This window comes from Grus americana, chromosome 2 (assembly GCF_028858705.1).
Source record: "Grus americana isolate bGruAme1 chromosome 2, bGruAme1.mat, whole genome shotgun sequence".
In the NCBI taxonomy this organism is placed as follows: Eukaryota; Metazoa; Chordata; class Aves; order Gruiformes; family Gruidae; genus Grus; species Grus americana.
This window is the reverse complement of record NC_072853.1, coordinates 150,510,305-150,537,558: the sequence shown is the minus strand read 5'-3', so window position 1 is coordinate 150,537,558 and position 27,254 is coordinate 150,510,305. Positions and strand designations below refer to the sequence as shown.

General features: G+C 40.7%; 1 protein-coding gene across 1 annotated transcript in view; it reads right to left on the bottom strand.

Moving 5' to 3' along the window:
- MYO3A (myosin IIIA) overlaps positions 1-25,392 on the bottom strand; it is a 121,633-nt gene extending 96,241 nt beyond the window's left edge. The window contains exons 1-3 of the mRNA XM_054816423.1: positions 25,315-25,392; positions 16,147-16,329; positions 11,289-11,423 (exon numbers count right to left, since the gene is read on the bottom strand). Coding sequence (XP_054672398.1) covers positions 11,289-11,423; positions 16,147-16,314 — 303 coding nt within the window. The 5' untranslated portion in view covers positions 16,315-16,329; positions 25,315-25,392. The remainder of the gene's footprint in view (positions 1-11,288; positions 11,424-16,146; positions 16,330-25,314) is intronic.
- Between the last annotated feature and the right edge of the window lie 1,862 nt (positions 25,393-27,254).

Below are 27,254 nucleotides of genomic sequence, written 5' to 3'. Positions count from 1 at the left end.
GGAGTGTGCAGGACGGGTCTAGGAGCTGCCCACCTCTCTCTGATGACTACAAAAGGAGACAGGGCGACTCAGTAACCGTGACGGGACCCTAAAGCAGCAAGAACATCCTGAAGGACATACCAAAACATTCTTACAGAGAATTTTGTAAGAACCAAAAGGATGCTAAACTCAAAAGACTCTTTTTTTTTTCTCCTTTAAATAAACTACTGGAATGATTAACTCGGAGAGACTACATCAGACAGAATTGAAATTAAAGTGCTCTGTAAGCCAATCTCTCCATGCTCACTATGTCTGTGCAAGGCAGTTCCTTGCTTCCAGGGGTTGGCTTCAGCTAAGTCAGCAGCTTTCTGAACTACAACAAACTCTGACATCCTTTCTGGAGCCCAAGAAACTTCTTTTTGTCACCACTGACACCTGGCTGCCTGCTTCCTGCACGTCCTGGCTCCTGGTTCCTTGCTGTAGTGCTCTTCGCCCATACTCTGCACCCTCCAGCCTCTCTGCCTGACAAACAGACAAGTTCATTTGCTCCAGTCACTCCCTTTATAAAGGGATGCAACGTGTAAACTGAGAACAAACACAGCAAAATTATATTGTCTATCACACTTGAATTTAAGTGTTTAACCCTCACGTGTCTGAAGCAAAAAGAGATGAGCCTTAGCCCAAGCATCCTTACGATGATTGATGCCACCCCCCACTAAAGCTAAAGGAGGTTTGGAAATCTGGGATTTAACCAAAAGCTATGCAAATGTGGGGTTTAGTAGTTTTGGTGGTTTTTTTTGTTTTTGTGGGTTTTTTTTTAAATAACCTCAGATCTTTAGTAAAGATGTGATCAAAAATAAAATGTACAGAAAGTGAAGTGATGTTAAATATTAGAATGTGAGAAGCATAGTATTCACGTGGTACTTAATTACATAATGGAATGGTAAAACTCAAGGTTTTTTTTTTCCGGGCTTTTGCTTTAATCTGTGCTGGCAAAAATTGTTAGAGGTTACTCAGAACCAGCTTTTTCTATATGCTGTATTCTCCAGCAAGGTGGGCTATAACATATGTTCACCAGTTGTTTAAAAGATGTGGACTGTGCAAACCACAATGTGATATGAAATACTCATTACACAGAGAAATTACGAGTATTTACTAAAACTTTGAAGCATCAAATGATAGTTGTAGCTACACATCTTTGATCTTGAGAAAATAGGATATAATTCAAGAGTGAAAATTGCTATAATTGGGAAGCAGAGAGGGCCACATTAGAAATGGAGAAATCAAGGCTGATTCAGACATGTAATGGATCAAAATATTCAGCGTTGGTCTGAATGGAGCAATTATAACCTAAGACATTAGTGAAAAATGACCCATGTTGAGAAATACAAAAAAGCAATTTTCAATTGTTTAATTTTTCTTCTATATATGTCATTTGAAAATACCTGATAATAATTAGACAAATGTCAACTCCTTTTCCCCCACCCTACCCCCCATAAAACCCAAATGGACTAGTTATTTTCCACTATGCTAATTTTCTGAAAGATTATTGTTTTATAGTAAATCTCCCATATCAAAAAAGCGCATATCTGCTTTCTTATTATAACTCTTATTATATATTCCATTATACAGAACAACTTCCATTCAAAGCTTTTTTTAAACTCCACAAACTTGCCTTTATTCCCTTAGATGGAAACATATCTGCGTATAGTAACTGCTGTATCTAACAAAAGCATACTGTAAACATGCCAAAGGAAAATGCTAAATAAATTATTCATCTGTACATACCACAAGGTCCTCTGTTTCATGTAAAAGAGAAGTAACCAATATAGCAATGTCTCTAGTTTATCTCAGGTAGGCTCATCTCTTTGAAAGCCAAACTGAGACGGTTGGGTCCTGCTTCCAGGCGTTCCCACAGATTCCTGCGGGACTCACTCCAGGCAGTGCCTGGTACTCAGAGGCCTCCCAGAGACACGCATCTCACTGAATTCAGATCTTCCCATTCTGGCCAAAACTATCACAGCAATAAGAACAACTCCAGTTTCCATACTCCTATCCATTCCTTACAATTGTATTATTTTTTTAAGACAAAATCTTCATTCGAATAGAGTTCAACAATTCAAGTCCCAACAGCTTCAATGACATGAAATGGCCTGCTAAACTTTAGATACTCTAGTCTAAGTCACTCCCACCATACCATGTCCCACAAGGAGATCGCATGATCAGTGTCTCCCCAGGCTCCGAGCCTTCCTGCAGGCTCCAAGCTCTGAGGCTGCAGATTTTTTCAGCCAAACGTCTTTCCACATCAAGAATGAGCATTCGCTGCTTTGCAACGCTGACAGCAGCTCCCCTCTCCCTCTTCCATGCACTGAGAAGCGCCCTGAAGAGTGACAACACCATTAACTGAGAAAGGAAAGAGATCAAGCTAATGGAGAGAAAAATGCATTACTGCTGGCCATCAGGACTCTTGCACGGTGCTGGAAAGCTCACCAAGAGACAAGGACAGAACTACCCGCCTTGCTCTGAGCTTTTCTTTTCCGTGCCCAGCCTGCTTTGGCACAGACAGCACTCTGAAGCGGGAGCCTACGCCTGGATGCAGGACAGGAGCAGGGTCTTGTGAAGAGTCTTGCTGTGCTGCCCATGTGGGGCTGACGGCACATTCTCACTGCAAGGGCCAGACCCATCCCCTGCCCCATACATGGACTCCTTGCCGTTTTAGCTTGGGATGTGGGAATGAGGTAAATGCATTGCATCCCTGGTCAAGGAAGATTATCTAGATAAACAGATTTTAAAAAATACTGATCTATTTATCTAGCACACAGAACTTATTAGTGTCCCTACAGAGCTCATAAAATCAAAATTAATGACTCAGAAGTAAATATATTGTCAGCTACTGCAAAATTTGAGACAAGTGTCAAAGTTGAATAATCTCTCTTGGTTGTTTGGTTTGTTTTTTTTCTGGGGGGAAAGTGTCTGGGGTATTTTTTTTACTTGTCTCTCGGCATGTTTTACATGCTCCCAGCTCTCAAACAGCTGAAGCCTCACTCAGTTAAGCCACACAAAAGCAGCAGAAATATTTGGATGATATATCTCTGCCTTTCTTTGTGCATGTGTAGGTAGGAAAGGGACCTGATTTTCATAATACATTGTTACGGTTTTCCTGATCCTAGAAGTTCATATTATGCTTCTGGCTATTTAAGCCTCAATTTTTTAAAAATACTGATACCTAGATTTTACTTTGGATAGTGGTTGCTCCTCTTTTGTAGCAAAGCACACCACAACCTTGAATTACACTGTTAGTATCTCAATTGCCTAGTTGAAAATAAATCTCCCTTCCCCAGTGCAACTGGACCTGCTGAGATTGGTATTTCTTTCGGTGCATAACTATACTTCACAGATAGGATATTATATAACAAAGCAGAGAACTTCTTCTTATTTAAAAAAAAAAAAAAGGAAGAAGAAGGCTGTACTTCAATGAGTTTCACCATAAATTAGAATTACACACGATGTTGAAAAGGCAACACGATCAGAAACTCTTGCATGTATAATAGGTCAGTGAAGGATCCAAAACTATTAGCTACACAAGATTTGGGCATTAATTATACTAATTTTTCTCTATCTGACACATATGTAAATTGTGCTGTCACTGCTCATTTATGAATCTGTGAGGAAAATTTATACATATTTCATGAATTCTAGGGCTCTCTTTGTGACCACAGCCAGCATTTGCAAACATCTGGAAGCATCTGATTTGCTAAACTTCTCTCTCCTAACAGCAGATACAACAGTGCAACAGCACAGCAGACTCAGTCCAGGCCAGATGGATTGTTCAGCTTTCTTCATTTTACCCAGGAGTTACTGCAACACCTTCTTCTCTTGACCTTACTGAGTTCTTATTCCTAACCGGTGACCTCTGACCATGCCATTCTTCCCTTGAACCCTCATGCTGGCTGCCCCTTCTCAATCACATCAAACACGAGCTAGTTGCTTTTACTGTGAGGACCTGTAGCAGTCCTGATATCTTTCCTTAGGCAACAACAGATCTACTCCCATCCTTGATCAACTCACAGTGCTAGCACTCATCAAACTGTAGGCATAACAGGGTTTCCTTTCTGCTTTGAAGGAGCAGCCAAAACAAACAGAAAACCACAGAGCTATCCTCCTTCAAGGAGGATTACTCTCCTGTGCTGCAATGCTGACACATGCTTGCAGCTGCTTGAGATCACAACTGACTGCTGTTATCCCCTAGGTTCTCCATTTCCAAATCCATTTGTTCTATTTGGCTTAAAGCTTTGATGTAAGCTCCCTGCTATGAAGGCTCGCTTTTAGGGTTGGAAAGGAGTGAGTAATTGATAGTCTACACGTTGTGCTGGGTTCTCCATCTCTGGGCAAATTCAAGAATGGTAATTCTTCTAAAGGATCTGCACAAAACCACAAAGGAGTTGTATCAGGGAATCTCTGCTTGTTATATACTCATATAATAAGTAACTCACCAGACAATTGCAACTGCCCTTATAATGGGTAATTGAGTAGGAACTACACTGGCTTGCTACTCTGTGTTCATCACACAAGAACAGTCTTTGTGAGGTTCTCTCACAGTTCTTACCCTGTTACAAGCATTCTGGCTACATGTGCAAGCTTTCCCAGGCCAGGCAAGCCACTAGAAATAATCTAGTAGCAATGGACTGCCGTTACCCTGGTATAGCAGGTTGGAAGTTTGGTATACTAGCACTTTATTCATAGAATCATAGAATCCTAGAATGGTTTGGGTTGGAAGGGACCTCAAAGATCATCTAGATCTACCCCCCTGCCATGGGCAGGGACACCCTCCACTAGACCAGGTTGCCCAAAGCCCCATCCAACCTGGTCTTGAACACTGCCAGGGATGGGGCATCCACAACCTCTCTGGGCAACCTGTTCCAGTGCCTCACCACCCTCACAGTAAAGAATTTCTTTCTAACATCTAATCGAAATCGACCCTCCTTCAGCTTAAACCCATTACCCCTTGTCCTATCACTACACGCCCTTGTAAACAGTCCCTCACCAGCTTTCCTGTAGGCCCCTTCAGGTACTGGAAAGCCACAATTAGATCTCCCCGGAGCCTCCTCTTCTCCAGGCTGAACAACCCCAACTCTCTCAACCTGTCCTCAGCACCTTTTTTCCATATGGGGTTACCTATGAAATTGTTACAGTGTCCTCACTCAGTTTAAATGGAATCCAGACCATGGGTTTGTACTTTGTCTACGCTTGCGAAGAGTACCAGGTGAACTGATGCACTACAATTTTCTGTGTTCTAGTTTAATTCAAATTCCCGAGAGTTTCCATTTATTGGGTTTAATGATTTTGTTCTTTCTGGAAAAAGCAAAACAAATAGAAGCATCCCAAGGATTTAAAAAGAGAATTTAGATATTTGCATATTTATTATTTTTCCTCTTGATGTTAACTTTGAAAGATCAAAAGAACAAATTTGAATCACTTCAGGCAAATTTTAAATTAGCAAACATGGCTGCCAACTGGATCACAATAATCCATGATAATCTTTCTGTAATTCTTTTGAGTGATCAGGGTCTGGTTAGCAGGTTCAATTAACATCAAGAAACATCCAGAAGATCAAACTCAAAGTATACCACTTCGTTTGCAACAATGTAGAATGATACAAGTTACCAATTTATTTAACGCCTTTATTTTGCCACGTTAAAAGGTTGAGGGAATGGAAAAGGCAAGCGTGCCACTTCTTCAGAGAAGCAGGTTGCAAGCATGAGCTATTCTACACTTTCACATGATTCCTCTGATGAAGATTACACTAGAACAAGAAAAGGTTCTACATGAGAATAAAGATGAATCAGGTTCATTTCAGTCTGGACTGTGCATAAACAGCACCTGTACACATTGTAGTAGCTACAGAAACATTGTGAAGGTACTTTTTCATATTAGAGCTAGTCAGGAAACAGAGCTTGCAGTCCACTGGAAACTGTAACATATTCCTCCTTCACAAATGAACAGGATTCTAAATTTCTTACCACACATTGAAAAATATTTTGATTTGGAAATGTTTTCATAATGTTGAAAACATTATATTCTACTGTGTGGAATATTATATATACAAATAAGTATATAATAATGACACAAAAATTAAACTTGCATGCTCGAAAAGGAGATTGTACAACATGGCAGTATCATCAGGTTTAGTGTGTCCATAAATGGATACTGAACAGAATTGTCTGGGACACCCTTAATACAACAATCATGGTTGCTGGAGAGCATGAGGGAAATGGACTGCAAAAATTGGACAGACTCTTCCTAAATACCATCTTCTAGTGCCACCACAGGAGATAGAATGCTGTGCTACATGGACCATTGGTCTAACTCAGCAGGGCATTGCAAATGTTCTTGAAATGTTCATGTACACACTAGGAGAAGAAAAACACCTAAAAAGAATGCCTTGTCAGTCTTCTTGACATTCAGCACAAAGGGATGTGTTTCTATTAACTTCTTGGCAATTGCCTCCACCTCTCCAGAAATGAAAGGTTTCTACAAAATGCTCTGAAATTACAAAATTGGTTTTTTGGGTGGGAAGTCGCTCCTTCCAAACTTTTTCCCCTACCAGCCTAAGATGGTAACCTTTTTTTTGGTTACTATAAAAATAATGCATGTTCCCTTTGTTTTCCTAAAAAAATATATTGAGAATGATAAAATATACTAGCTTACTTATGTGACTCACAACCCCAAATCCATCTCAAATAAGGCATGCATAATTACGTGTCTTTTGAAAATGGACTGAGATGCTACTTAAAGTTCTACCTGATCTGTGTAGGAAATGAACTCTAGAAATACATTGCATTATGATTCTTGGCCTCTGGCTTACAGTAGCAAGTAAAAGCTGTGAAACACCTACCATTTACCTTGCTGTTGTATTTTCAGCCTTCACTCAGTCTTGACTAGGTTGTTCTTTGCAGCAGACTTCAGGCAAGGACTGTGCCACTTGTTCTCCCCACATGCCCTTGACCTGCCTGATCACTTTTAGGGCCTGACATGATTTACCTCTCTGCTCCATCTTCCATCAGCCGATTTCCAACTATCTCAGATCTATTCCCTTCTGAACTAACATCCAGAGCAGAAAGAAACAGGCTATAGCACACTCTGCCTTAGCTGCGTCATCATGCTGATGTCTGCTGACATGTAACTGCTAAGCTGATTCATCCCAAGTATAATACTCAAGTGGTTTCTTTTCAACGCAGACTCAATAGGCCAATTTCTTCTGCCTGCACCTCTGGACACACATGACAAGGCTTAATACACCTGGCAAGAATCCTGTCCTCAGCAACATTCTTTATTATAAATGTGGTTAGAACAGCATCCACACAGGAGCACATGTTCAGCCCAGCTGAGGGCACCCTACAGGGAGAAGGGCATTTCTGAACTGAGAGTCAAGAGTACTGTAATTTCATACAAATATATTCCTGTCTTACTTTCATCCCCCTAGGTGATTTCCTTAAAAATGCTGAACTGAGAAAGGTAGCTTACTTTATTACCAAAAAATGTTAATCACATTAAAAGCTCTCATATTAATTTTCCACTAGTTTTTAATTATTTGTTAAAATTCGTATTCTATACTAGTCTCAGATTTAGGTCTTCATGTGTTAAGATAAACACAATAACTTTACACTTCTCCTATAAATACTGTACTAGAGTGTCACACGCAGAAGTCGTGTGTTATGCAAAAAGGTTGTTTGATTTTCCAAGTAATCATTACACCTGTTTTAAACTGATTAGATTTACACTGAAAGGTTAAATCAAAGTATGAGACTGTATCTCTTGATATTTTACCAAAAAAATATTTGTTTAACAGAAAAAAAAGATTAATGAATAGTTCCTACTCTCTCAGAATCATATTTCCAGGTCACAGCATTGCAGCTTCAAAATGCTTTTACAAGATCAGTAAGGTAATCCACACATTAGCACAGAGACAGACAAATACAACCAAAAAGATGAAATCCAAATGTTCAGTAGAAAATGAGGAATTTTACTTCAAACTGGAAAAAAAATTTTCTATGAAGGCATGTGCTGTTATTAGGCAATTATTAAGTGAGGAGATTCAGAAGAAACCTCATGTTTACCCAGGATTATTCTGTAACAGATCATTTCCATCATTCTGAAGCAACTGGTTTTGGCTTCTATAGACACAGAAACTGTCAGATGACCCACATCAACAGGTCAGCTCCAAATTCCACTCAGTTGTAGGTAAATATTTCTTGACAGTCATCTAGCTTAATGATTTCTAGTCAGTCATCTCAACCTGGATGGTGAACGTCCAGTGCCTCACTGTTTACATAGGGCTTAGAGTGAGCAGCAAATGAAAGTGTCAATTTTAGTTTAAAATTGAATGTCCAACTATCTTGTCCTAGTGAGAATACAAGTACAACAGGTACCAAATCGCATAAGAATAGATTTATTTTGGAAAACAGAGACGGAAGGTGGGGTGGAATATTTCACACCAAGACTATAATAAACACATCATAAATGCATCCAAGATCTTTTCCAGTATTCAGAATGGGTGGTAACTTACGAGGTCTGATAATTTTATAATTCAAGTATTCGGGACTAAAATCTCTCAGAACCCTTTACAATATTGTAGCATTGTCTTTTCAGCTACAGATCAAAACTGTATCTCAGCCACTTACCTTAGCCTAGTTCAAACCTGATCAGCCTCTTTTCCCCAAAACTCAAACATAATCAAATGCAATACAAAACAGCTACCAAAAACTATGGGATATGTCAAAAATCATCACAATGTATATACTAGAAAAGGTGTAAGAATTGAACAGTACAGTTCATATAAGCAGTGCTGAGGACTGAACTAGGACAAAAGAAACCCGGCAACAATCCTTTTTTCCAGACTGGCTTGCTGTTGATACATTGCATGGGACATGTCTTAAAGAGCTGAGGATTTTTTTCCTCTAGGAAAAAAATATTTAATAACAAACATCTACATACATGGATTCAAACACTTCACAGAGTAACTTTGTTGGTAAACTACAGTGGTGGATCTATGCCCATTGCTAAATGCTGAGTTTTGACATCTATCACAACCTGTTCCTAGTGGAATTTGAGAAACTTCCCCTCCAAAACCTCCTGCCCACAGGTCCCATCACAGAACACAAAAGCAGAGCAGAGAAATAAGCTCTGCATCCAATGCCCCACTCTTCCTGGCAGCTGCAGCTTTGCAGGAATCCAGAATACTACAGTGCACAATAGTCTGCATTTGATTCTCTACTTTTCCTCCTCGACATCATTTTGCATTCAGATACTACGGAAGCTGCTTCAGCTTATGCAAACTGCAGTTGTCTACACTGGTTGTCCTTCCAGTCTTTGGGAACATATCTCCAGGGTAGGTGCTGACTGCAAACGCTCCATTTTCGTTTCGGAGGATCACACAGAATTTGCAGGGATTAGTTGATAGCTTTTTTTGGGAGAAGAAGATGAGAAAGATCTCCTCCTTGGTATCAAACTCTGCAAATCTAAATTTCAAGACTGGATTCCCCTCTTCAGGGGAAGCAACAGTTCTGAAGTTAAAATGCTCTTTTATGATAAAATAAAAATAATTTTTAAAAAACCTCCAAAACCTAAAACAATGGAAATAGAGGTCTGTGTAAGCTAAAGTAAAGACTAATCGCCACCTTTAGGAATTTAGACACAACTATATTGTTAAAAAAACCCAACAAAACAGAACAGAGGTGATGAAGATATCTTCATTCTTATAAACTGTATGACATCTAAATAGCTACTGTGAAAAACAAGCTGCAACAGCTCTGTAAAGCTGCATACAAGCTGAAAGGAAGGTGACACTTCAACAGAGGAATCTGTTCCATGACAGTTTTCTTTGACAGATACTTTTATTAAAAGTAAAGCTTCACCAAAGACACCACTGGAATTTATTTTTCTATTTATGCATATCTACATGTACACACACTAACTGAAATCCATTGCATTCATGGATCTACATGTCCGGTGACAGAAAGCATCCAACACTATTCCACAAACTCCCTACTGGCACTTGCACATGTACAGCTTGGCATGCAAAGAGTAAACATAAAACTTATACTCCAGATGTAGGCTTGTGTTTTTCACAGTAAGAAAATAAATCCATACAAAACAGAAAAGTTAAAATATAAACATTTGACTGTTTCCTCACAGTCTGTTCTATCCTGGCTGCTTGGCATCCATCCTTTACAGGCCAGAAGTTTCACAGATGGAGTTTCAAAGGCCCAGCAGACACATCAGAAGCTAGTTTTTCAAAGGTGCCCAATGCACAAAGAGCTGGCATCTTCTGATGTCAGTCTAACCTAATCATTTATTAAGATTTCCAATGCAAACTATTCTTAAAAATATCTTCCCAATCCAAGTCAGAAGAATTTGGAAAAGCTTTTAGAACTTAAGTATTTTTTAGAGCTTGTTTCCAGCATTAGATACCATTGTTATCCAAGATATTTGGCAGGAGATTTGTATTCACTTAGCTGACAAATCATAAAATACAACCAATTCTTCAATCTCAACCTTATCAAACACTGATCAAACATCAGCAAGAGCCCTGATTGTTACAAAAGGCACATTATTCCTGTTAGAGACATTCTTGTTCATTTTCCTCTGGGGAGAGGAGGAAGTTTTTGCAGAATAGGTTATAATGAATCTATGAAAACAGTAATGATCAAGCTCTTTGCTCCTAGATTAGTCAGAACTAAAGACTCAAATACACAAATTACAGGCCCTACATTGCTCTGACTCCATTTGAGGAAATCCTACTGCTTTCAACAGTATTTAGCAAATGAAAAAGGGCAGTAGCCTATTTTTCTTGGCTTATTTGTCTACCTGTGCATTTACTTGCACACAAAAAACCCAATTAATTCATTTCTATAATTTCATTTAGAAAAAAAGATCATCATAGTGGTTTCTTTAACTGTTATGTCGTATCTTAGTCATATTTAAAGAAATGCTACTGCACGAAGATTCCCATGACAAGCCTTTCACCAAAGAAAGATTTTGGGTAGCAAATCTTATGAAGTCCTGTTAGAATTTGTATCCTAATTCTGAAGGCACAGCACTAACAGTATAATACCAAAATAAGAATGCTGAACTCACAGCAGATCATTAATTCAGAACACTGAAAAGACTAAACAACAGCCTGTATCACTTCACATGCAACCACTCTAAAGAAAAACACCAAACAAATGACTTGCATCTCATTCACTGACGTTATACTCAACATAGGAATGCTAACTGAGGGAAAACGTGTATTTTTCTGAATTATTTACCTCGAGAACTAGCCAAAGCTGGTCTCCATTTTTCACATCTTTCTTATAGTACATGCCATAGAATTTGACTACATTGGGATGATCAGAGAGAGCTTTCAAAATGTTGTACTCAGCTTCAATTTCTTCATCAATATCCTAGAGTCACAAATGAGAAATATATAGTGGTCAATAAATTAATAATGATAGCCATTTAAAAAAAACCAAAAACCACACGTAGCATTTTCTGGCTATTTAAATGTCATTTGAAATAATGTAAAGAAAAAAATCAAACAGAACATGAATGTACCATTTGCAGGTTTACAAAGCTTGGGTCTATTTACTCAATACAAAATAGTCATTTGGTTTTTACTCAGTCTTTACCAATTCCAGCTAATGAACATATGGGGTATGACAGAGCAGCCCTCAGGAGAATGGAGAAGGATCACTTCAAGGCAAAGCCAGTGCAATCCACAAGTGGGTAGGTACAGACTGGAGAGTTTTTGGGAGAGCACGCAGATGCCTTGGGAAGTTGTTCTAGTCTCTAGGGTATCCCCTGTTAGAGATGGTGCAGCTGGAATTACCTCTCTACCCCTCTGTGCACAAACAAGTATGACTGCAGCCACATCTTACTCATTTATCATTCCACTTTCTAGAAACATCCGGGAATTTTTCTCATTTTCTACTATCCCAGAAATTGGCGACATGTATGATCTCTGTGACTTCTTGCACCGAGCTGCAGAGCTGTGGCTTTCTGTCAGTCTTTCATTACAGACCTCATGTTTCTTACACAGCGAGCAAGGGAAGTCCACTTGGAGGTGAGAGATGAGGACAAGGTTTGTCAACACATGCACCAGGAGCTGTGCAAGCCCTTTCAGGCCAAACATGGATGCTAGCAATGGTGGGCACCAGATGGCTTGGGTAATCCCTTCCACCTATGCACTGGAAGAGCTCGTTCAGGGACACTATCAGACTGTGTTTCAGTCATGCTGAGAAAAATATTCAATCCATCCTGGCCACAGGTAGAGGCAGAATAGCTGTAGTCATTTCCCCTCATTGTTAGGTCTCAAAAAAATATTAACATACTTGTTTCCAGATTTAAAAAACTGTAATGCAATTTGCTATTTACATCCACTCAAAAAGATATAGAGAAATGAAAAATCAATTCTAGAGCAAGGCTACCTATGAACTCCACTATCCATATGAAAGGATTTAATATTAGTGAAAAACACCTACTCAGTGCTGAAAACCTGTCTCATCACTGCCAAACGGAAGGGACCATGGCAGAGAAAAGGGATGCTTTGCAGCGCCAATGACTGACACTCCCTCTCATTTTGTTCACCACCAAAGTCATCTGCCCCTAAGAGGATATTGCTCATTTGTTTCTCACAGAGGTCTCTCCAATGCTAAGTCCAACTCAAGCTCCTCATACTAGCCTTTGGCTATTTCTTAACTGGTCTCAAAGAATTTTGCCCGTCACAAATTGGGCTGTTCAATTTTCATATTGAGATTACAAGAGTAAGTCTTCTCACAAGGAGGGGCTTTAGAGGTTTTTTTATTGGAGTAGTCAAAAAATAGCAGTAGTTTCCCTGTTTCACAAAAAGGAGGAACTTGCTGTAATTTAATTTTCCCATAAGCACAATACAGAATACAGCCAATTAAAAAAAAAAAAAAGAGAAGCAAGGAAGGAAGAACAAACGAAGGTACTGAAGGTGGCAGAGGAAGGAAAAGGAAAGAGTGGAAGATAAGAGGGGATGAAGAAAGAGAATGCATCTGGTAAAAACAAAAGGATGGATCATAAAGCAAAAAAAAAAAAAACCAAATCCAAAACCCACCCAAAAACCCCAAAAAGTCAAAAGCCAAAAAAACCCCTACACACAAAACATGCAATAGTTCTATCTGCCTTGGGGAAACTGGAAGAGAATTAGCCCACTGTCCTACTGTGATTTAATAGAGGTTTCTGTCTCCTGAGAGGTACTCAGATTTTGTGAGATTTTTACTATTATGAGGAGAAATGAAAAGAAAGAGAATGAAATTAATGGAATATTCATTCTGTGCATATTAGTAAGAAAAATCTTCCTCTGCATTTCATGAAAGAAGAGAACTTGAAATATTTGGTTGAAATTGAACATATTTACCTGCATAAAGCATAGCCACAGGTAGTACCTCTTCTAGAAATGGTAGAGGGAATATTTTCATATGAACTTAGATATAGGATAATTTGGCTAAGAGCCCTAAAGTACAATGGTATTTACTTACAGCCCTTAGGACTAAACTACAATCATCCTCAGTTCCATCTTCATATATTCTCATTTCAACACTTTTACTTTCCTGTTTCACTTTCAAAAATCTGAGCTGTTATACAACATAAAGAATCTGAGAGCTCTAAAGGATTAAGCATTAAATGCTTATTTCAGTTTCACATCACCCATGATAATGTAGTTTCTCAGTTTAATTTGGAAATACCAGTTAAATCAAGTGATATAAAAGCACATTTCTTCTGCCCTTTTTTTCATTTCACCTCTCAATTGGCACAATTCTGAAACTAACTTCAAAGAAAAAATTGTAAAATTTGAAGAAGAAAATAGAGAAAGTACCTTTTTCTTCATTGCAATGGCTCCCTCTGCAGCCATTAATAATACTTTCAGTTTAAACAAAAAGAACTAATTTATTCCTTTCACCCTAGTTCTAATATTGGATTGCCATTTTAGCAGCTACTCCAGACCTCCTGTAAATAGGAGGGGGAAAAGAATACTATTCTACTTAGAATTCTTTAGCAGAATTCTAATTCTAACTATATGTAGAATTTTTTAGCAGCCTTCCGGTACCTAAAGGGGGCCTACAAGAAAGCTAGAGAGGGACTGTTTACAAGGGCATGATAGGACAAGGGGTAATGGCCTTAAGCTGAAGGAGGGGAGATTTAGATTAGATGTTAGGAAGAAATTCTTCACTGTGAGGGAGGTGAGGCGCTGGAACAGGTTGCCCAGAGAGGTTGTGGATGCCCCATTGATGGAAGTGTCTAAGGCCAGGTTGGATGGGGCTTTGGGCAACCTGGTCTAGTGGAGGGTGTCTCTGCCCATGGCAGGGGGGTTGGAACTAGGTGATCTTTAAGGTCCCTTCCAACCCAAACAAAAATAAAAAAAAGGAAATAATTAAGAATAAAATGGAGAATATATTCAGTTAAAAAATTCAAGTCTTGGAGTGTGATGCTGACTGCATTACTGACTTCCCTGTTTTCACTAAAATAAGGAATCTGTTTTCATTACTTATACCTCTTCCCTTCTTCAATTTATGTTCATCTTTATCCACTGTATTTCTTCTGAATTCTTCACATTCTACTGCCTTATCTCCTGCTTAATCTATTTCTCTTTCCCCTAGCATCAGCTTTACTACCTTTTCTTTCTTCCTGTCATCATCCTTTATCCTTTTCCTACAACCTCCAAAGTGTACACAACATTGAAATTCTCCCCCATACCTTCAGTAATCCCTGCCATAGCCAGCTGCCATGTAACAAACATTCCTGAACATTTGTGAAACAGATGAAAGCAGGAGCATTTCCTGCTATACAGGCATTTAGATGAACACCAACTGCAAGAAAGTCCTGCCTATTCATTGTAAGCACAAGAACCTCGTTTACAGAAAGCAACAGAGTCAAAAATAGAGTTTCCAATGCATTTGAATTCATCAAGATACTTATCACTTGGTTACAAATCATGTTTATTTTGGGAGAGGTAAGTGATACTGAATTGAGATGAGCCTCCTTTTGTTGCTTTGAAAGCATGCTGAAATGAAAAGCAGAACAACAAGAAACACAGCAAGAATAATGCAAGATGCTATGTTTTCACAAACACATTTTCATGGAGTTACGGGCCACGGGATTATAATTTGACACTGTGTGATATTCAGGGGTAGACAGAGCCCTGTGTGGCTGTGCAGTGCCAGACCTGCAGCATTTCACAGGGCATGACGTGCTCTTCCCTTCCTGCCCAGATGTCGTGCAATGGAAGCACACGCGTCACAACCCCATACTGTGAATGCAAGAGATGAGCTCAAAGGGGCCACTTGAAACAGGGACAGCTCCCTCTCCATGTTTTGTGGGGTACTGTTCTCAAGAAATTCTCAAGCTAGAGGCAGCACCACTGAAGTCAACAGGGTCTGCCTTTACAAACCAGAATAATGTTCTTCCTCAGTCTTTGAGCATTAATTAATCTGCCTCTCAACAAATGTCAGTTACGGAGAACAAAAACATACTCTACAACATAATAATTCCACCTCCCAGTCACCTGGTGCTTTGTATGTAGGAGCTATTGCCTTTGTATTTTCCATTTGAAAAGATGGATCCCTCTGTGCTATCTACGTATTTTGGCACATTCTGAAAATGCAGAACCGACAACAGCAATAAAAATAAAGTATGCCATTTTATTTTTAAAGTATCACTCATAGCATGTAACTCAGCTAAAAGCATGTACTCAAAATAGATGCTTGAAGGTATACCTAAAGCACTTAAAACTTTCTTACTGGATAGTATGAAAAAAAAAAGGAAAAAACAGTAAAAATAGAAGAAGCTAGGACTCCTGGTACTAAAAAGGAAAATAACCAGCTCTGCTTCTCAAAGTAAGAGATGAACAAGGGGGGACCAAAAGTAAAAGTAACAAAAGTTTAGGTATACTTCTCACTTCTACCATATGTAACCAATTCCAAGATCACTTTCAATATGAAAAATGCATTGATAGCTAGGAAATATATTTTAATTAGCAGGCTGAAGCAGTTTATTTCACTATCACTTCTAATGCAAATGATCTACCAAGATTAAAAGAAAAAAAGACTACATAAATTCACTTACAATTAAATAAGCACAAACCAAGTAATTTAAGTCACTTACATGAACAGGATCCAAAATTTTGACTGCTGCTTTGCTGCCATTTTTCTTATTTAACACCTTGAAAACTTTTCCATACGTTCCTTTGCCAATAGTCTCAATTATTTCCCACGTATCTGAAGGATCAGGAAAGCTATCAAATATTATTGTTTTCCCAGTCAACGGAAGCATCTCAAATGATGGCTCCTAGGAAAAAGAGACTTCGATGTTCACTCAACAAATGGTTAATAGCAATTGGTTTCCTACAAATGCGAAGAGAAATACACATTCCAATCTCAAACACTAGAAATGTTTTTGCATGTAGAGCGCATGCACTGAAAGCATAATGAACAAGAAATGCTGCACTTAATACAGGTACGTGCATCAACGCAATATCAAATGAAGGGAAATTCAAATAATAATTTGAACTAATTTCAGGCTGGAGTCAAGTCAATAGAAGCTTTCCCATGCACTTGAATGAAGCTATAATGTCACTCTGGGATTTTCTGAGGCGCAGGGGGATGGGAGTCACGTTCATAAAATTCACAGGAATTTGGATCCATTACCAAGAATCAGGAAAGATGGGACACACCCTCCCCCCCAAAAAACCAAAACATGTTAAATAGTGTCATTTGGTTCATTCAAACTTTTACAGCAAGCGGTCAGTTTTATAATCCTACTCTTACCATGTGAATTTTTATCTCATAAGGCCAAGCAGATCAAAGTGGCAGATATTTTCACAGTATTATGGTCTTCTGACAGCCAAGCATTCAGAGTCATGGAAAATGTGTTTACTGATGTACCTTCATTAACAACTGTTTTACATACTGTAAAGGAAACACCTTTTACAATGATGGAATCGTATCCATCACTGACCAGGTTACACCTATGCCCTGGTCTATGATGGATACAGTTCGCGTAACCATGCCTTCAGCGTGACTAACCATCCAGCAGCCACAGTGGTGAAACAAAGCAGCACCCCCACACACACCAACAAACAACAACAAAACAGAAACCTCATTTTTACCTGTCGTTAAGAACGACCAAAAACTCAGTAGAAGTATATTAAAAATTACATTCTTGTATTCCTAATTGTATAGCCAAGACTAAAAAGAGAAGGGGCTGGGAAGAGGACAGACTCAAGCCCTTACTAAGTGAGCAATAAATAAGCGAGCCAGCTACTGAGTGCTTAAGTTGTTCCCGAGCACAATATGCAGGAAACTAGCCAGGTTTGGAGCGTCATTTTCATATACTCATTTTTTAAATTTATATATAATACTTTATAAACAGACCACAATGTAATGATTCTTGGATTTTTTTATGTCAGCAGCACAAATCTACACACATAAAGCATTTCATACAGTATTATACCAGTGACAGAAATGCACTCTTGATACCATACTACTTTTTTGATAATGCAGAGAATGGCTTTGATTTCCATTTCATCCATGGCTTCCAGCATACTAGCCTTCCTTTCTTTATTCATCTGCTTATTCATATAACCATGTATATCCCACTACACATGCAGCATGTATATCCCCCTATACATGCAGTATGCATACCAACTAGAAGCAACTGAAATGCACTGCTATACAAACACACGTTGTACCAGCTCCTTCAATTATCTGATATGCATACTGGCACATCATGTGTATTCACTAATTTTCTACTGGATAATACCAGCTCGCCTGGGGAACCCAGGGCTTGGGATTCTTCCCATCATTCTGCTCTTGGTTGATTAGCTCACTAATGAGTGAGAAGACAGGGTTTTCTTCTCTCTCTCTCCTCCTCCCCTTCCCTTTTTTTTTTTAATATATACACGACTATTACCAACTTCTACACCTGCTTATGCAGCAAAGTGGTGAAACATCCTCCTAACATCAGGAAACCTGCAGCAGCCTGCTGAGTGCCAAGGACTATAACCAGTACTGGCCCATCACCTTGATTTCAAGGGCTGTGGGAACAAAATGACCCAATTTTACCTGTTACAATGAAATCCCCCTTAAAACAAATCCAGGTTAAGTTCAAAGTAAAGACAGAGGATCAAGATCTGGAGACACGTAGCTGCAATATGTAGATCCTCAAATTTCCATTCCAGATTTAAAAATTGCTTTTTCCTTCTGTCCAATTCTCCCCCTGGGATTCATATTCACAACTCAGCCAGGACATTGATCGCAGTCTTTTCCTAAGGTATTACCCTTCCGCCTCATGCCCAGTATTTATCCATGCCTTCGGAGCTTCATCACTTCCAGGCAAAGCCACCTCTTCCCCAGAAAATGAACACGAATGAGTTACAACATTTTTTTGGAACTTTTTCTTTTGCCTATAAAATAGTGCTCAAATACAATCATCCTGGCTTTTGTTCGTTTGTGTTTTTATATCACTTTATACAAAAATGCTTTGTAATGAGCTCATAATTGGGCCTACACAAAATAATAACCAAATTGTGGATGATAAAGGGATTAGGATTCATGATCTCAAACTCTTGCTTTGAGGGATTCAACAATGATGCAATTTCAAAATTTCTCTTGCTGAGCTTTAGTTTTTAGAATTGAGGTTAACTCTTTGTTTAAGGTTTTACTGGATATTCAATCCATAACTGGTGATTTTTTGGGAGAAAAAAAGTAGAGCTATCAATGGGTGCCTTCATAATAACTGAGATGTCCAAATCATATCAGAGCCTGCCTACATACAGATTCTTTTCTACAGAATATGTAGTTTTCCATCAAAATCTAGAGCCTGCTATGTCCCACATTACAAAAGTACACAGTAAGAGCCTCTGACCCAGACAGCCTACAGTAGGAGATGCTCAGAATTTGCAGGAAGGAAGACTCCTTTCCTCCCTTTCAAAGATGAGTACTGAAGATGCGGGAAAGCAAAGACCAACTTCAAATATTTAGCCTGTGCCAGAGCCAAGCAGGGAACTCTGATACCTTGAATCTCAAAATATACCCTGAAGCAAAGGTCCACCCCTCCACACAGAGGTTTTACAGCAAGTGGAACATTCTAAGAAAAACCACGTACATCAAAACCCACAGCATCAGACATCTTCCCAGGCTTCACCAACTTCTTATACACGAACAGAATGCAGCTGAAATTCATTGACTCCCAGTATCAGTTGCTTATTTGTCTGCGGAGACTAGTACAAGGAGATCTGTTAAAGGACTGAGGAAACATGATCCTGCAGGTGTTATGTGGCTCCCAGAGAAAAGTGCTAGAGACACTCTCGTATGCTTGCATTTTCCTCTGCAAATCACACCAGTTGCATATCATCTTAAGAAAAGTCACCACATACTTAGCAATAATGCATTCAATAGCTGTCATGCTCAGCTCAATAATTTAAGAATGCTAGTCCAGAAAGAATTACATACCCTAATCCTTTGTCTTTTGATTTACAACTTCAAAATCATGACTTGAATAAGTTATATCGAACATCATATTTCCTCACTTCCACCATGTTTAAGAACAAGCCCCTGCAGATAAATTGTTTAGCTTCCACCTCTATTATTAAAAATATATTAAATAGAATGATTTCAAGTGTTCTGGGTGATGAACAATGTTTTATTACATCTCAGTGAAGTTGAGAAAGCTGATAATGATTTAACCTCATATTTAAGCAATAAATTGGACTGTCTCTGGAATATGTCTGGATGCCCAAACAACTGGGTAATTTATCATACCACTCACCATGAAAAAATTACTTTACAAAATACAACTTACAACTTGATCCAAACTTCTGAGCTAGGAATGTACTCTTGAACCTCTATAAAAACCCTTTAAAATATTTCTGGTGTGCACAGCGTGACAGGTCACTCAACTCCTGCTCAGATTTTGGCTCACCCGACTCCTGCTAAGGCCTGATGAATGCGGGGAGCAGCACCATTAGTCCAAAGCGAGACCACCAGGGAGGCAGGACAGGTGCCCAAAAAGAGCTAAAGGGTCATTCTGCACCATTATCTCTGGCTAATTCCTGTCTCTAGCAGCCAGTATCTTTTGTCTGGCAGTTTCCTCGGAATCTGCTAACTTAGGGAAATAGTATAGGCCTAACCTCCAAGCTGGAGAGTATAAAACATCAGCTTATCAAAAAAGCTTTTGAAATGGATCCAGCAGCAGCTGGACTACTGAGGCTTTCCTGCTTCCCATGTGATACAGGGGGCAGGGGACCCTGATGGAGGATGAAGGATGAGCACCCTCAGCCTCATCTTTTTTTTTGTTTCTAAGTTATGAAACCTTGAATGGTGAATAAGTGAATTCATGTGACAGGCTAGCCTGGGCAAAAGGGGATTGAGCCCCTGCTTGTCATGTTTGTTTGCTGTATTTCTTAATGAGCTCATGAAATAAAGTTTATATGGCAGAGTACACTGTCACATAAATTTGAGAGATCCAAACGGACCATGACACTTAAAGTAGTTAAATTCAAGGTATTCAGGCTGGGGAAAAATAGTTTTGGAGTTATAAGACAAGAAGCCAATGTGGTTGGGGTTGTGGTTTGTTTGTGTTTTGTTTTGTGGTTGGCTTTGGGATTTTTTTCCCCTCTGAGATGGGGATCTGGTGTCAGTGATCTGGCTGTCACAGTTATAAGAACAAATTGGGTGAGAACTCTTACGAGCCAGCCCTATGTGATTTTTTGCTTCCTAGGTCACATCAAACATACACACTCTATGCAGCAGACCTTGAGTCACATACTAGAGATATCCAGAGATGCCCTGTTTAGTATCAATGCTGGCAGATCACTGCATTCTCCATCACTTTCAATATCTAGCTAGTTTGGAGAGGGACGGAAAGGGGCAGCCTCATGAAGAACAGAGTATATCTCCTGTGGACTATCTGATTGCTGCAAAGGCAATTCAATGAAGCACATTTATCACACCCCAAACTTAAGACACATACCAATTGCTCTGTTGAGAGCTTTATGGTCAAGGCCACAGTGTGTTACAAATAATAGAAACAAGTGGGAATCAGCAATAGGTTTTGCTTCTTCAGGCTGGGTTGCAAACACAATGGAGCCTGAATTTCAAATAGAATATTACATGTTAATCCAATATTTTTACTACTGTTTCATACCACCTAAGTTTGCAACTTCTTTCTAAACACACACCTCACCCCCTGCAATAGTTTCTGAATGGACCTGCATCTCACTTGGATGAAAGCAAACCCATTTCTTCCTTAAGGAGCCAATAAAACAAGAGAGGCACCTTGCTTCAGGTCATTCATCCTTCTCCCTAAAGGGAGCCTATGTGATTAGCAAAGCAGATGCCTATTCATATATAACTGAAATTAATCCAGCCTTTAGGTTCCCATCAGCATCTTGCTTCCTGGTTACCGCAATCTTCTGGTCTTGAAAATTAGAACCAGGACCTCATTGATTCTGTTCAAAACACACATACTGAGGTTGTCTTTGATCTCTTTTCTTTTATTTGTCCACATCACTCCCCACTTCCCATTGCAAACACTACTTGTGTTTCACCAGACAGCTCCTGTACATATCCCACCCTGTAATTTTCCAGATATCTTCACATTTGTCATGGGAGGTGGATGTCAGGAGGCAGCATCATTAGCTTACATTGCCTATTGGGTCTGTTACCTCCATGGAGGTGACACTTGCACTCCTTCAGATTCTAAACCTCTTGCCTCATGAATGCCACAAAAAATGATCACCCTAAAAAAAAAAAAAGGAAATAAAAAGAACTTGTAGGCAATGTTCATGCCAAGACTGATGAGGCTTGTTTTATCAAAGAAAAAAACTCTTCTCACCTCACTTTTTTGCCACCTGATGCCTTTATCCAATATCTAGTTTATAAGTTCTTTGGTCTGGTACTGATCACAAGGCACAGTGAGGCCTTGAAATAATGCAATAGCACAATAAGATCCCACAACACATTTCCTCTTATTTCATGAGTTTATGCCACACTGACAAGTACTTAGTAAGAAAGTTAAAGGTTGCTGCATGGAATTCTTAAGACAAGCCAAGAGCTTGAGGCTACAATATGCCATTCATCACACAAACCCCTAGCTCTTTCTGGATAAATGTCCAAATAATCTGATTGTTCAACCATGAACGTGGATTGCAGTTCAGATCCTGAGCTAGTATAAATGTAGCTGTAATGAGCCATTTATGCAGCATACTATCTCATCCATCATTCAAAGAAAAAGTTTTGCTCTGGAAATTCCAATACCACCCTCACTTAATTCCAGGGGGTATTTGGCCTCTGATTTTGTTGATGATACAACCTATATCTGAATGGAAACTATAGTCAAATCTAAGCTCAGTGTGAGGAGATTATCTAGCTTGGCAATTAGTTAAAAACAAGTGTTTAGAACACAACTGTTTTTTTACTTCATTTGTCAAAAGCTGAATACACTTAACATAATTTCACTCTAGACCAAAAAAAATAAGTAATTTTGCATGATTACATATTTTTGTACTATCCATGTGTCTATATGAATTATCCTTTCTGATTGTACATCAGTTTGTTTACTACCTTCCACTCCATATATCCCCCAGTGTTCTCCCAGAACTGCATAATAGTCTCTCCCATCTGCAAGAAACTTTCCAGAGGAAAAAACCCAACTCTTTAGTCCCAGCTGTAAGAGATAAAGAAGAATAAAAATCAACAATCTTCTCTAAAACTCAGTCTACTTCTTTCACTGTTGTGTGCTTACACGAGTAAGAAAGACACAAGAGCTGGGATTCACCTTGATACGCTTAGTATGTGTACAATATAGTTACTGGAACCTAAGCTAGATACTATAATCCCATTTTAGTCAGTCAATGCAATCAAAAATTGATTTACCTGACCTGGCTAGCATCTACCTTAGCATAAGAAGACTTGCTCTCCAGATTCCATTGATTATCCTGACTAAGCTTCTATTGACTACAGCAGGGCCCCAGTTATACAGCTTCAGATGTAGACATGTTAGGTGAAATGAATCCTATTCTACTTAACTGCTGGAAACAAAGAGTTATAGCTTTGTCAGACAACTGACAAAACAAGTATCAGCTCCAGGCTCAGGAAAACTGCAAGCTAGCCACATCTCATCACCTGAAAGTTGGCAGGCAACTTGAACATTGTTTGATGATGTACAGAAAAGGCAAGAACCATGCAATGACATTGCCAAGCAAACTTTGAACCCAAGAACCGAACTTTAAGCATTTGGAGGCAAGGAGTGGTGATAAAGTTTAATCTCAGACAATGTATTTCCTGGGCACAATTCAAAGTATGTATGTTAATCTTAGGGCTGCTCAGGAGAAAACTGATCCATTTCTGAGGTCACTTTTTAGTGCTCATTCTCTGCAGGGCTGGGTAACTGCTGCTTCTGTTTCTAAAACCACTTTTCCTCTTTGCTGACTGTTATCCAGCAACAACTTTCCCAACAAAGCAAGACAGCTTTCAGAGAAACTTGATGCCTCTGGACTCCTTGACCTTTGTAAAACTTCTACACAGCACGGTGTGGTATTGGTACCTGATCTACTTCTATTGATAAATGCATATTGGGTGTCCACACTGACATTTCATCTGCTGATTATCATTCACCTGATCTTGACATTTCGACTTGCTGCAGACTGAACTGGCCAGCCCCGCTCATGGGAGGCTCCAGCTCTTCACTCTCTGAACATTCTCAGAGGGTGCTGCTGGAAGAGATCTACATCAGTGTTAGGTTCCACCTTGGTTTTCTTCCATTCCCCCCCATGCCCTGCAACAGTAAAAGTCCTACTGCATGCTGAGGTTTACAGTTCTCAGGAAACTCCAATAGAGGAATGGGTTTTTTATGCAACAGGTTAAAGAATCAGCAAGGGCTGTAAGCATTCAGACTAATCTCATGCATAGGGGCTACCCACTGGATGACAATCCTTCAGAGCTCAAACATGGCATCAGCACAGGATCCCAATTTTTTGACGCCAACCTTTAGTTATAGGAAGAGGGTATGAAAAGAACGTGGAAACAAATTGCTAAATTTAATTATTGTAGTCAATTCTAAAAGCTGTGATATTTTGAAAACCAATGAGAGTTAAACATTTTTGTGGCGATTGTCATCCAACAGAAAATATTTATGCAGGGCCATTGCAAACATGAAAACAAGATTAATAACAGAAGGGGGAATGGTTCATTATCAAATTGTATTTGGACCTTGTGTCACCAGAAGTAATGAACTGACATTAGCAATCCATGAACTGAATCATATCCAGCTCATTTTGTGGCTCCCAGAAGAGAGGCATTCCAAGCGATGAGAATAATTTTTCAATGACTACACACTCGATCAATATATTAGCAAAGAACTTAGCTTTCAAAGCTAAAGCATCACTTAATTTTCCTATTTTAACACAGTAAAACTTTATAAGGCCATAAAAATCATTACGGTGCGATCTCACTCACTCCCTATTTCTCAAAACTTCTAACAGCAGCAAAGTGGAAACTCAAAATTAATTTAGCAGCTGTATCAATGAGCTTTGGCAGGGCTTGAAGGTGATATAATCATTTAATAGCAAGATAAGGAAGGCATTACAGACAACAAGCAAATTTGCTACCACTTAACTTTAACAGGCAAGAAGTTACGGGGTATGAGCGTATATTGGGATGTTGTGGGCACAGTAAGATTTCACACGTGTCTTGCCCAGGCCTACGGTCACGCTACAGGCCTGCGTGGCACCGGGGCGGGCAGTGCTTGCCCCGCTCCGCGAGCACCTACAGCCTGCCTCAGCGCCCTGAGCGGCGCCACAGTGCGAAGCCGCCCAGACATCCCTCCTCAATACACCCTTTCCATAAACACAAACTCACTCACACAGAAAAGAAAAAAGTAGAAACAAGCAGGATTCACCCAGGGCCCTGAACGAGAGAGCCCAAGGGACAGGGACAGTGCCAGCCCGCACCCTCCACGCCTGCCCGCCCCGCAGCTGCCTGGAGCGCCCGTCCCGACTCGGCGGCCGCCGGCGGGATGCAGGGTCCCGGCCCGTCCTGCCAGCCGCGCCACCCTCCGGAGACCAGTCCGCCATGTCGGGTGGGGGGGGCCGGGCCGCCCCGAAGCCCCTCGGCGGGGCGGGGCCGCCGGGCAGCGCGGTTATCGCCGCGGCGGCTCCGTGGGTAGAGGGGTTCACAGTGGCGGCGGAGCCGCCAGTCAGTCACCGGCCCCGGGACACCACCACCCCACCACCCCCATTCCTGCCCTGCCCGCTGCTCCCGGGCCGGGGATTACCCGCAGCGAAACCTCCGGTCCCCGCAGAGCCAGCCCCGCCGAGGGGGCTGGGGCCGCGCCACCTCCGGCGGCCGTGCCTCGGATTCGCCCTCCTCCTCCTGCGGACGGCCCCGGCCCGGCCCGGTCGCAGTCCCGCCTCGGGGTCACGGCGGAGGAGCGGTTTGCCCCGCTAATCCCCCGCAAGCGCCGGCAAAGCCGGGAGGGCGGGAGCTGAGCGAGCAGCCGAGCCGCCCCGGCGCGGATGGGCAACACCAACCTGGGATCGCGGGCCGACCGCGGCCGGAGCGAGGTCGCAGCCTCTGGGGCCTGATCCATCTAACGGGGATTACGCCGCAGCAGTCGGCCACGGAGCCTCCAGGGAGGCTGCAGACTTAGTACGGGAGAGCTGCGAATCATGGCCCTGGGGCTGCCGATGGCCGCATTGCCCTGCGTAAACCTAATGGACTTACCTGGTCCGTTAAAAATAATTGAGATCTGGTGCGTGCACAGAGCTCATGTTATTACCCGTTGCAGAGAAGTGACTACACAGCAGCAGCACAACATAAGTATAATACATGATAGCAGGGTGAAGTTGCAAGAAAAAGTACTCAAAAGTTGGTAAATGGATGAATTTTACCAGGACAGCTCCTATGTGATATATGAGCCAGTCTTTAATTATGGTGCTTAGGTTTTCTTTGGAGGACTCCTGCCACATCCACTGCAAAGAAGCAGCCAAGCTTCATGAGCACCAGGGAACGCGCGCCTCCATCGGAGAGTTCTGCTGTCACGCTGAGCTTGTCTCTTTCCAGTTTTCTAATAACATTTGAGCCTGTTTTTTGTTTTCAGACAGGTCTGACAGCAGGGGAGTTGTTTCAGAGCTATCTGTGTTCTATGTCTTTCATGAAAGCAGAGTAGAGACCAGATAGTTCATGGATGGCCTTTCCATATATCTGCGATGGGAAAGGCTGCTTATACCATCCCAGGCATCAAAGAAATCACAGGGACAGGAAGCCTTATAAAATTCATCACTGTGGGAAAATCATCAATAGAAACTTCTATATTCTTAAACTCCAAAGCTAAACAGCCATGAGCCAGATACTTGTATGGACAAGAGGCCTCCTTAATTCCCTTCATCAAAGCATTACTTCTTTAGTGTATAAAAATTGTTAACATTTTTAGACTGTGCATTATGCACATAGGAATTTATGAGGGAAAGTTTAAGGTGCCATATAGTCTTTATTAACTCCTTTCATTGCTGCTCTGTCCCTTCATAAGCTTTCCTCCTCCGCTGGGTGAGACCCTATAAAAATACAAAACGACCTTCCTAGTTTTATAATCCCATTTTATTAATTGGGGTTGGAAGCACTAGCAGAATAGGGCCTCAGCTGTACAAATATCCATATCTTTTAGGCTTGAATCGCTGCATGAGCAGCATTTGTGCAAAGCTTCCCCCTCCCCGAGCAAAGCTCTCATTGATTTGAGTTGTGCCTATGAGTACCCAGCACCCACTGCCTTCAGGCGGTGTGTCTGGCTGGATGGCAGGTCACATGCGGAACCATGACAGTCTAATCCTCAGATCATGCAGAAGCTTGACCAGAGTGCACCACAAAAAAAGGCTAGAAGCCTCTTAATGGAAACCCAGGCACAAAACCAGGATGGTGCACGCTCACACCTCTCCTCCCAGACAGAGCTGGCATGTATCCAAGGCCTGGAGCAAGGAGCTGAGAAGTGCTTAGACACAATCTTAGAAGCCAGAAAAGAGAATAACTTCAGTGATCGATTCATACGTCCCCTTCCACTCCTAGCAGTGCTGTCTGAAAAGAAAACCACTGCTCCCCACCTTGTCTGCTTCTCAGTATCTGTATGCCAAAGTCACTGTCCCTTAGCTCTGAAGACCTGAAATTCCCTGTGAGCGCTCCCTCCTCTGTGACTCATCTGAGTCCATCTGGAGTGAAGCGGTA